The 11,686-nt window shown below is 40.8% G+C and overlaps 1 protein-coding gene across 7 annotated transcripts in view; it reads right to left on the bottom strand.

Annotated features, from left to right (window-relative positions):
- The window catches only part of LOC118118725 (serine/threonine-protein kinase VRK1), a 42,783-nt gene that overhangs the window by 22,496 nt on the left and 8,601 nt on the right, over window positions 1-11,686 (bottom strand). For 5 of the 7 annotated variants that reach the window (XM_035171982.2, XM_035171978.2, XM_047342275.1 and 2 more), the window contains exons 9-13: window positions 5,375-5,495; window positions 4,918-4,976; window positions 2,834-3,012; window positions 866-1,009; window positions 58-237 (exon numbers count right to left, since the gene is read on the bottom strand). In XM_035171982.2, the coding sequence (XP_035027873.1) occupies window positions 58-237; window positions 866-1,009; window positions 2,834-3,012; window positions 4,918-4,976; window positions 5,375-5,495 (683 nt within the window). The remainder of the gene's footprint in view (window positions 1-57; window positions 238-865; window positions 1,010-2,833; window positions 3,013-4,917; window positions 4,977-5,374; window positions 5,496-11,686) is intronic. The other 2 variants (XM_035171980.2, XM_035171981.2) reach the window with 2 other exon arrangements.

The following is an 11,686-nucleotide window of genomic DNA, read 5'->3' as shown; positions in this document are numbered from 1 at the left end:
TTGTCCCCATTGGGGGAAAAAAAAGTGCCTTGCTGCTCCTCCACGTTAGCCTCACACCTTTTTAGACTGAGTTCTGGGGCCTATGGGAGGGCCTCGGAGATAGCATGCAGGAATGGGTCTGGGTCTGGAAACCTCTTCATCCTCTTCATCCTCATCTTCACTATCATCTTTATAAGTGTTTACAGGTTCAGTCCTTGGCCTCAGTGATCTTCTGACAGCAGGCAAAACCTCGTCCTTCTGTGGACAAGCAGCAAAAAAAGTGTTTGTCTTCATTAATTTATCATAACAATCATTTCTTTAACAGTATTATTCAATTTATGTGCAGTTATATGGAAGCTTAATTAAAAGACTTTCTTTTAAATGTCAAGTAACAATTGTGTCCTGTAAGCACTAACACATCTGCACAGAAGGTGCAGCCTGACAAGAATGTTCTCCACCTGGCCCCCTAGTATAAGGTCGGCAGAAAGTCTGAAGGAGAAGATGTGTGCGCACAGCAGGAGACCCCCCCGCCGGATTCAGCGTGAGCAAGTGTGTGGGGGGGGGGCTGTTGATGCTTCTAACACAGACATATGCATAAAACAAATATCTCCGCATGAAAAAGTGCGGCCATACACGTAGAAGTCACTGACGAAGATGTCAAGCGAGTGTGTGGTGATAAGAGCCGATGCTGGTATCATGTGATCGTATTACTACTTTACTTCCTGCCCCTGCCTGCTACACACACCCACCCCCCCCCTGAACCCTGCAGAGATTTGCTGTTGTTGTAAAAGCGCCTCAGCAGAGAATCTCTCGCTGTGCATGTGTGAAAGGAAAACTCGAGTCACCCATCTGATGCTTTTCATTACTTGGTGGTTTCAGTTCTTACCTGTGACTGAGTTTTAGAGACGACTGGTCCTCTTCTGTATTGAGCCGGCACTGGTTTGGACTTCATTCCCTCCTGTTCCTCTTCATCCATCCCTGTAACCACGGGCTTGGCTTTGGAGGCTCCTCTGGATCGTCCTGCTTTCTGCTGATGAATACATGTGGAATGATTTATAGCTGAGGGGTGTTGTATGTGCGGCCACCTTGTTAACATGTCTTTTATACTCTGTCATGGGATATCTTCCAAAAAAGTGAGAACTTTAATAACTGTGGTTAGTTATTAACTATGTTTTTTTTTCTTTTATACCTGTCTTAGACCAATTTCTCTTGAATAAAACTCTTAATGACCATCATCAGATCTGAAATAATATATTCCTACGACACTAGCAGCAAATGATTCAGTGAACATGCCCACTGAACGGCCTTTATCTCGGCTGACATTTACTCTCCTCACTAAACTGCCTGAAAATGGCCACTTCTGTTTAACTAGGGATCAAACTGGCCAGCACTTTAGCAGGGAAATTAAATGACACGAGGAGAGGAGAGGAAATCAGGAGCATAATTGGAGACATCGTGTGCTGTGTAAAGTGTGTGTCATCAACTGCTTCAAATTGGGCCGTTGAGAGGGCGCTCTCTGAGCCCAAGGGGTCAAGAAGTGATCCTGGTGAATTTCAGGAGAATCGCGGTGCTCCTCCAGCTTCAGACCTGACCACCTGTGGTTGACATTCTGAGTGGAGGTGGGGGGGCGCGGGGTGGAGGAGGTCAACCCTCCACCTTCACTGCTGGCACGCTTCCCCACTCTGGGGTTAAGAGACTCAATAAAGGAAACAGGAATATTTGTGACCAACACTGAAGTTTCTGATTGTTCACCGAGAGCAAAAAGGAATTATGTAAAATACTCTTCATGATAAACACCAGTGATCAAATGGCTCAAACCTTCAAGTTTACTTTCTGTAGCAAAAGTACACACACACACACAGTGAAATACAGACACATGAACAGATTCTCCCTGTACTCTGCATTACACACAATTACATTTCCAAATGGAAGTCAGTGTAAAAACTACTGTGGATTTAATTTATTTATACTTATCAGTTACAGTCAACCACTCCTACATTCAAAAACATTTAAAGGAAATAGTCAGGTCATGTGTTTTATTTTAAGTGGTTTTTTTTATCTGCTTCGCGACTGCAGGTAGCGGAACTATAATTTTGATTCGAACACAGTCGATAGTTTAATAGCCCAGTTTTATTGGGAATTACCCATTTGCCAAGCACTGATCTGTCTCTTCTTTGCACCAGTCTACAAACACCGGAAAGTAAGTGAACAAATAAGGAGTGCATTAAAAGGAGAAGTCTGTTAAGCTGTCAGTGTTTTCTTTTGTTTTCCACAGCTATCCGCTGTAAGGGCTGATGTGCACACAGTAATCATCCCTGGCTTCTAGCTGATGATGAACATGACTATTTCCTGGGACACACATCAGGGGTATCAGGGTGTGAACTGGGTGACTTTCAACTGACTGCAAGATGGCAGATGGCAAACCAAGTGGACTGTCATATGCCTATTACTCAAAGAGACCTCTGTCTCAGTTCTCTACCAAAAAAGCCTGATTAATGGAGAGCTGCTGAGTCGACCTCCTAGTAAATTCTTCCATCTTCTGACGCTCTGTTAAAGTGAACATTGGGTTCTTGGTCACCTCCTTGGTGAAGGACCTTCAGATGACAAATGAACAACCAGATTCCACTTGGAAGTGGACGCTATCTTGCAAAGGATATAGTTTTGTCCCGCGCTTGAGTTCACCAAATGAACAGTGCTAACAAGACACACTAGGCTCCATTTTAACAGAATGAAACCTGTTAGCTGTGAAAAGCCCCTTAAAGGATCTTTCTGAAAAATATTCCAGGCCTACAGGAATCAAAGAACAGTGATTGCTGTTGAACAGACTGAGATCACATAAGTCGGTTCCTCTCACCTTTTCCCTGGTGCCAGGATCTACGACCCTTGTGGATGATGCCGTTGCTGGACCTTCAGGCATGGAGAAGTCAAGTCTTCCCCTGACAGCACTGGCCAACAGGTCTTTGGCATGCTGGTAGTCTGGTTGATCCTGGTAGCCCAGAGTTTTAACATAAAGGAGGAATGCAGCCACCTCATCTAAGGACAGGAACAGAATGGTGTCAGACAACAAGTCCACGATTTACAGCACATCCAAATATTACACTATTTTGGGAACCATTCCAACTTCTTTGTGATCCATTCCTCGTTCGATAGTTTGATTTTACGAACTGCATGGTACTTTTTTTAGACTATACTTGAATACTCAGTATGGAATGATTTCTGGGAGTCTTGAGTCATGCAGCAGCAAAGGCAAGATGCACCTGAAAGTGTCATTGTCCAGATATACATCAGCCTGGAAATGTATGTCCACACAGAGAGCAGATCAGGCATGCACACAGCTATGGATATGCATTGTGTCCACGTGTGGAAGTGTCATACGCAGTCAGCGCCGATACATCACACACTGGCCAGACGACGTCTATGACACATACTGCAGTTGAACTTATATCTCTCTCCAACATACACACACGTAGTTGATGCATAAACTGTGTCTTATCTGTGGCGGGCAGCAAGCACCTGTCACAAAGCATACATCACACAACCCTCACGCAGGTGTGACCTCTCCTCATAAAGAGCAGATAACACACAACAAACTTTGAAAGGCATGCTGATGGGACGGCTGTTTAATTGGTATAAAGTTTGTCTGGAGCCTCTGGGAACTGAAGGAGTGAGCGTTTTATTCTTATTGCTGCTTCTGCGACTTTGGACCGAATGAGAATATTTAGTCCCATCACTGTATATAATCTTTTTTAAAGGTCCTCTTCACTTCACACATGCTTAGGCTATTTTCAGGGATCAAAAAGGGTCAAATAACCGGAAATAAATCCTGGTATATGTCAGCAATCCTCAATCCTCAGAGTGTGCTAATGTGCAGATATGTGTTCATAAAGATAAAGAATATCATATCAGTGCTGAAACAAAGATACCTTCCTACAAAACAAGTGTCGGAAATTGCTTCATATGATTGACTGATTTTCTTTCCCCATTACATGCAGTAATAACCCCAGATAAACCCAGTGAAGACAGTCACATGGTCTTGTAAAATAACAAGGGAACCGAAAAAGCTAAAACTGAAAAACCGAGCTTGAAATTATTCTGTATGAATAGCATTGTTTGTTTTTTTTACACCAGATTGTAGTTTGATTGGGAAGACTACAAGTACTAAACAATACTCCATTAGCTAATGAATATAAGATAAAATCTGAAAATAGCAGTTGCTGAGTAGCAGTTGGTTTTTTTTATTCATTATTTTAAGGCGACAAATAAATTCCCAGTGGGTCATAACGTAGACTCATTTTGTTTGGCAGCTGAGAACAACAGCATTTAAACTCAAGTAGAAGCATCACAAGATAAAAAAAAAAATCATTTTACTGCCCTCAATGAAAACTGATATGTGAGAAATTAAACTTTTTCGGCTTTTGTTTAAACGTAGTAAGTTGTTTCTGAAAAACGGTATCTGTGGCCCTCGCATGGACTGTAATAAACACAACCAATCATTTCAATCAGTCCAAATGTGAGCAGGTCTCAGAAAATGTGGCTTCTAGCAGTTTTCAGACAGTGAGCGATTATTTGTTTTGGTGGGGCACTATGGAGGGGGTGGGGTGTTTCAGTTGCATCACCAACCGTAGCTTTAAGCAACCAACAGTCTGCCTGAATAATGACAAATAAATGGAATGTTCATTTAAATCTGAAGTCCAGATTTGAGTTTTTTCCATTCAAACAGCAGGAAAAGTTATGGTCACAATATAACTTTCTAGAACAGTGGCTCAGTTTGCGTTAAAGCTCTGCACTTTAGGGCAAAGATACTAATAAAGTACAGTCTATTTGATTTGAATTATACCTTGTCCTGTATTTTAATCTCAGTTGTCAGCAGTTGTACTGGAGTACTGCAGATAAATAAACTCATGGAAAAAGTAAGAAAAGGACCCTGCCCTGCCTTACCTGTGCTGGCTCTGCTCACTGACAGCTGCTGGACTGAGTGTGGCAGATTATCCATCAGTCTGAGGAGGAGCAAAGACAGATAAAACATTGAAGAAGGGGGGGACACACTTTATATAAGTCAGAACTTAGGGTAGATAGAAGATAGTATCAGTTGAATCTAAGCCAAAGCAAACTGTCCTACAGGGTGTTAATACTTAAGACACTGAAAGTCAGTACATTTATTTTTTCTAATTATTAGTTTTAAGGTTTAGTGTGTAGAATTTAGTGGTGAATTTGCAACATGAAAAAAAAAGATTCATAATGGAAAAACAAACAGCTTTTGAAAAAACCTATACTATCTCTACTAATGCATTGTAACCTTTGCAAACAAGCTCTTACATCCTTAACCTAAATAATACACACAGCCTCTTCTGCTCCTTAAACCTCTGGTCTAGAAACAGCACAAGAGACTACCTACCTGGTCTTAGCCTCCTGGACCTGAGCTGCCTTCTTGAGAATGCTGTCCCAGGGCAGAGACCCACACAACCAGTGAAGAAGACAAAAACCCAAAATCTGGAGGTCACCTCGTCTAGATGGGGCTATAGGGAGAGAAATACGAGGTGGTCAAAAGGACACTAAAGTTTTGCCTTATTTCTTTTATCCTTAGATTTATTGGAGTAGATTTATTCTGATCACAAATCGTTTTAAACAACAGATATTTTAAAAGAACAGTTGGACACAAGTGTAATTTACAGCATTGTCAAGCATTGTAAAATAAAACTTGAAACATGAATCTACATGGTCCTTCCTGATCTTCTGTTATTTCTTCTTTCTGACATTTTTTATTAATCAAGACACCTTCAACATGATCAATAAATAACAAATATTCCTTCCTCTCCCTTGTAGACACTGACTGAATATAAAGGACAGAAAGTGTGAAACCTAAGCACTACATGCTACAAAAGACAACAATAGTCAGCTGTTGACCTCTTTCGTACTTACGAGTGATATACACTGGTAGTCTGTGCCAGCACTCACAGCCTCACTCCATTTTATGTCTAAGCCTGAAGGATGGGCAAGCGATTCGGAAAAATATGGGGCTAGAAGTTCTTATCACCACTGTTCAAGTCATTTCAGGTCCTTAACAGGGACATAAATGTCTAGACCAAATTGAATGGCAATCTGTCCAGAAATGCGAACCAGAAATGTTAACGGAAGAGGAAAAGTCAGGGGTAGGGGCAGTTTGACAATAGCTTCTTTTTCAGATTCATAAAAGAGGGATTACTTCTGTCAAATGGATGAAGTTGTAGAATGAAAAGCTTGATACAAACCAGAAAACTGTGCTTTGCATATTATGTTGCAGATTGCTGCCCAGAGAGAGTCAAAAAGCCACGAGCATTTATTATCACCTGCGCAAGAAGCCTGTGAAACCACAAAAAGCCACAAAAGTACAGCACAGAGCTAAATTTAAAAAAAACTACTCTGGACAGATAGGACAGATGGACACGCCTAAAACATGATGCCTTCAGCTACAGTTGTTTCCTGTGTGGATACATTAAATGGTCTATAAAGCATTTGTAAGTCCAGAGGAAGCTGTATGAAATCTGATCAACTGCCTCGAGCAATGTCACTTGAGGTGAAAAGGTAGGTTGTGGCTGAGTTTAACAGATCTACAATAGCTGCAACTCGCAGAAAACTCCCATATGTCTGACCAAACTGTTGGTGATCAAGTTGCATTGTGGGTAACATAGGCAGGAGAGTAGAGCTCTTTTGATCTTTTTTGTTGTTGTGCATCACTCTTATTTCGTCATTTTTTTCTCACCATTAGCCATAATCAATGGTATTCCTGCTTCCATGGCACTTTTGAGAAAAAGTGGAAAAAACGCAACAAGGTCTTTAATGGTCAATAACAATGTAATCAGTGTGTATCTGCACTGTGACGAAGATACAACAGCTTTCCACTTTTCATGACCAAAGACACTTCTTCACTTCAGGGATTTGATCCAGAGGGCAGGTACAATAACAGTTTGATATTATGGAATTCAATATTTGAAGACATGAAAAATTGTATGTATGATACTTGTGTGATTTTGAATCAAGACTTGCTTAAAAACAAGTCGAGAGTGTGTTGTGTTTTACTGTGAGTGTGTCTGTGATTGCATGGGTCTACATTAATGTGTGAGCCCTATCAATACATGTGAACCAAGTCCAACCAGAGGGGTCGAGCCCGGGGAGTTTTAGCAGCTCAATACTGTAACGGCCGCCACACGTCTCCGGAGAAATTACCTATTGACTGGCTCCATCAGAGGGGAGAAATCTCCTCCCTGAGCCACAGCCAGCATTGATCCTCCCCAGTCAACAGTCTGGACGGAGGAGGGAGCGTGGTCACTGGCCCACAGGACCAGATTGGAGTGTGAAGGTAGTAATGGGATTACACATTAACATGCATGCCCTGCTCATACTTTCCATTATCTATATATTTAGAGTTACTCAGACTCAGTTTATAGACTTCCTGACCTCTAAGGCCCTGTTCAGACCAGGTATTAACATCCGTCCTAAAAGATCCGATCACAAGTGGACAGCGTTAAGAAAGTCTGTTCACACTTGGCAATAATCAGAACTAAAGACATTTCCTAATAGTTTGCCTGAGATGTTTGGAGGCATTTAAATAAAAATATAAATACAACAATAACTGCAGAGAATAAATTGCTGCTGATGATTCTGTCTATTCTCTATGTCTAATACATATATCCCTGTCTTCTCTTGAAGTGTGGGGGATCCTCTGATGCTTTTCCTGAGGTTTCTACATAATTCTTTTACCTTACTTTCTATTTGTTGTGTTTTGCTCGTGTGTAATTGGAAAATCAAACCAAATAGCCTTCCTGTATAACATTGTATCCTGTGTTGTGTCATTGTAGAAGAAAACCAAAACCTCCCTCTAGTATGACAATTATTCAATTAGAGCATAGAACACACTTCTGTGCACATCTTTAGAGATCGGTATTATCTATACCGATTACCCTTAAGGGTCACAGTGCTGGAGCCAATCCCAGCTGACATTGGGTGAGAGGCGGGGTATAACCTGGACAGGTCGCCACTTTGTCATTTGGCTGACACACAGAGAGACAAAAAAAACATTCACACTGACAGGCAATTTAGAGTTGCTAGTCGACCTAACCTGCATGTCTTTTGGACTGTGGGAGGAAACCAGGGAACCTGGAGAAAACATGCAAACACCCCAAGGAAAAGGTCCTAGTTCATACCCACAACTTTAGGGATGGCAAAGGTGAAAGGGAATAGATTTCATTATATTTGCATGAACCGTCAGTGGTGAAAGAAGTACTCAGTGGAGGTATATAAAAGAAAAGTACCTGAAGGACTGTACTCATAAATACCTACATTCACCATCACAAGCACAACTTCTGCATTCCAACTCCTATGTGAGTAATATTATTAAAACAGGCCTACGTGACTGATATATTATTTAACATCTGTATCAAATAATGAGATTGCTGATGCATCAGTATAAACTGCAAATCACTGTATTTATTCAAATACTTTAATTTACTACATATGTAGTCATATTCAGTTACATTGATAAGTCCACTTTCCCAACCTACTGTGGCCCAGTGAAAATACCAGATGGTCACAAGATAAATCTGAGTTTAGAGATGGTTACGGGGTTGGAATGAAGAAAATAAAATTCTGAAACCTAAGCTGTTCTGGTTACTTTGACAATCAGGGAAGTTTAAACGTGAAATGTCTCTTGATTTATATGTGAGCAATACACAAGGAAGAAGCAATGAGGTGACAGCATTATAAGACGCCAGTCAAACCTCACATGTAGAAAACATGATGGAAATATAACATCCTTCATATATTAAAACACAGGGTGAGGAAGGACACAGTCCTTTTCTCCAGAGTTAAATGACAACAAACTGTGATAAAAAGAGGTTCAAACATCTTCATGTTTCCATTTTACTTAGTTGCATTTCATTTATGTGCTCATTTAATGTCAGAATATGCTCTTCATGATTGCCTAATCTGACTAATTATGTAACTCTAATGGCCACTTATTAAAATAAAAAGCTTTCCACAACCCTGCAATGAAAACAACAAGGAACTGCACATGCCCCTTCAAACATGAAACAGTCATTGTCTGTTATACTTAATCACAATGACTCTGATGACAAGAGTTAGGTCTGTTTGCCACTGTAGTTGTAATGTATGCATCAAGTCAGCATTACACTGCGGCTTCCAATTGTTGTAAATAATTACACGGTACTTCATTGCTACCAAGAGCCTGTTGAAGGAGAATAAAGATGACAAATACTGACACTGGAAAAAGTATAGCAACTCCCTGAGCGCCATAATAGATTAACAATTAAAAAGATCAACAACTACATTAAGCGTAGCTGCCCTCTGTGCGTGCTCTCGGCACATTATCACAGCTCATAATAGTGTTTTGTGCGTCTGCTCTTCCTTATTTAACTTGTGTTGCCCTCACATGATGAATGGCACAGGACAGTGTAGAGATATGCATGTGCGCACACACGTACATTTAAACCCTTCTCAAAGGGAGCTTGGACATGCGTGAAAAACACACACATAAACACACACACTTTCTCTACATGCTTTCGACAAGGAGGTGAGGCAGCAATGATGTTGTTAATTATCTCCTATTGTTATTCAGATTCCCTAAAGCGCGCCGCAGTGTCACACTCTTAACCCTTTTGCTACACAGTCTTGTTGTCGGGAGACGGTCTTCTGTTCGCTGGACGCCCACCGAATGGCGATAATTACACCGTTTAGCTCTGTGTTCAAAGGCCTGCCACTCGCGAGCCGTGTTTGCCAAAGCTCACCATGGCAACCTGTCAACCTGTCAACATCTTTGTGGGTATTGGTGCAATCAGGTCAGAAAGAGGCCGACAAGGGTCTGGTCCTCGGTCATAATCTTCATGCACCAATAGAAAATACCCTAACACAAAATATTAATGTTTTCTTCCCAAAGCTGGAGGTTTCTTCAGTTCATTGAAGCACTTGTATAATACATTAACTAACATTTAAATTGCTTCATGTATACAGACCTCTGCCTTTTAAAATCATATTAACACTAACATGCGTTCCATTTGATAATTGCTGACAGGACATTTTCTGCCCCTCTTTTATTTATCGATCAAGTTGATAGAAGCAGTGCCATGGCAATTAGGCAGGCAGAGCCACACTAACATACAGTATCGAACTGGTGGAGTCGGGGAGTCGGACAACGTGGGGCTCACAGAGGTTATCTGTGGCTCGAGCCTCGCTCTAACCAAACACCAAAGCCCTTAATTAATGGGAGATGAATACACAGTGCAGGTTATGACTTCAACTAATTAGGGAGCTGTTAAATAGAGACAAGACGGTGCCGGGGAATTCAGCAGGGGCTGCAGATGGAGAATCGATGGTCAATGAGGAGAGGGAGCATGTAGGCAATTTGCCAGTTAATGTGTTCCCAATATCAGCTGAGGAAGGCAGAGGGTGGCAGGGCGTGGAGACTATTTTACATGTATTGACAAACAAAGACTGCAAACTCTAAGGACAAAGCTTAGAGTGGGGTTATTATAAATGCAGTGCTATTGTGAATACCTGTCGTTCTTCCTGCACTTACTAAGAAGTCAGATTAGCAGACAAAGACAAATCAAGAGGGTTTCCCTGTTAGTTCTGTGTAGGATTACTGCCAGGTAATCTCAGTCACAGTAACGCACCTACCTGGGTCTGCTATCAAGTCAACAAAGTAATACTGTCTAGTTTCTACTCAGGGAAGAGGAACATTTAGATAAAAAAGTAGAAATTTGTTATATTACCCACTTTACAGACTGCTGAAGTCTCAGGTATGAAAACCTTTTTACTCAACATTATGCAGAAAAGATGTTGGGGGTGATTTAATAATTGTGTAGTCATTGTTGTTCCTCCTTTATTTTCTGTGCAGTATATATTGTATTTGTAGTCCCTGGAGAGGTGAACAAAACAATAAGAAACCTCCACAACAATTGGACCAGCAACCAATAACAACCTATGAGGTGGGGAACCTTTTTCATATCATGGCCCTTTTATTTTGAAAACCTCCTTTATGAGCCATTGAAAAGATTTTGTCTGCGGTCAAGTGTAGCTACGATTTCAAGGTTCCTCACAGAAAGGCCATTTACTGACGGATGTGTTAAATAGGCAACAATAAATTTGAGCATATAAGTATAAATGAAACACAGTTATCCAGTCAACACACTTGGTTTCTTGAGAGCCTTTGCCTGTCACTGAAATGGTGGAAAACTCTTGTTTCCTTCTGCTGCCCCTCATTGATCTTGTAGAAACTGTCGGACAATAAAACTGTTTCTTTCACATCAGTTTTAAAACGTTTACTGCTGCTTTAGTTCTACTCTTATTATAAATCCTCTCAGACGCCCCAGTGAGGTGAAACATTTACTTAATAAATGATCAACGTGAGGTTATTTTTTAAACATATAACATCTATTTTTTTTAACCAATGTGTCTCAAACGTTCTCTGGTTCCAGCTTCTTCAATGAAAACTTACCCTGTTAAAAGTTTTTTTTGTAGTTTTTCCTGACTCTTGTTGAAGGTTAAGAACAGAGGATGTCACACCTTGTTAAAGCCCTATGAGACAAATTGTGATTTGTGAATATGGGCTATACAAATACAATTTGATTGATTGATTGATTAGTTCATACTAGTTGTAAATTAAAGCCACCTCCCATTACACATTAAACATGAGAGAAAACAAACCTTGTATCAG

This window comes from Hippoglossus stenolepis, chromosome 12, assembly GCF_022539355.2.
Source record: "Hippoglossus stenolepis isolate QCI-W04-F060 chromosome 12, HSTE1.2, whole genome shotgun sequence".
NCBI lineage: Eukaryota > Metazoa > Chordata > Actinopteri > Pleuronectiformes > Pleuronectidae > Hippoglossus > Hippoglossus stenolepis.
The sequence above is the reverse complement of the archived record's forward strand: the minus strand, read 5'-3'. Positions and strand labels throughout refer to the sequence as shown.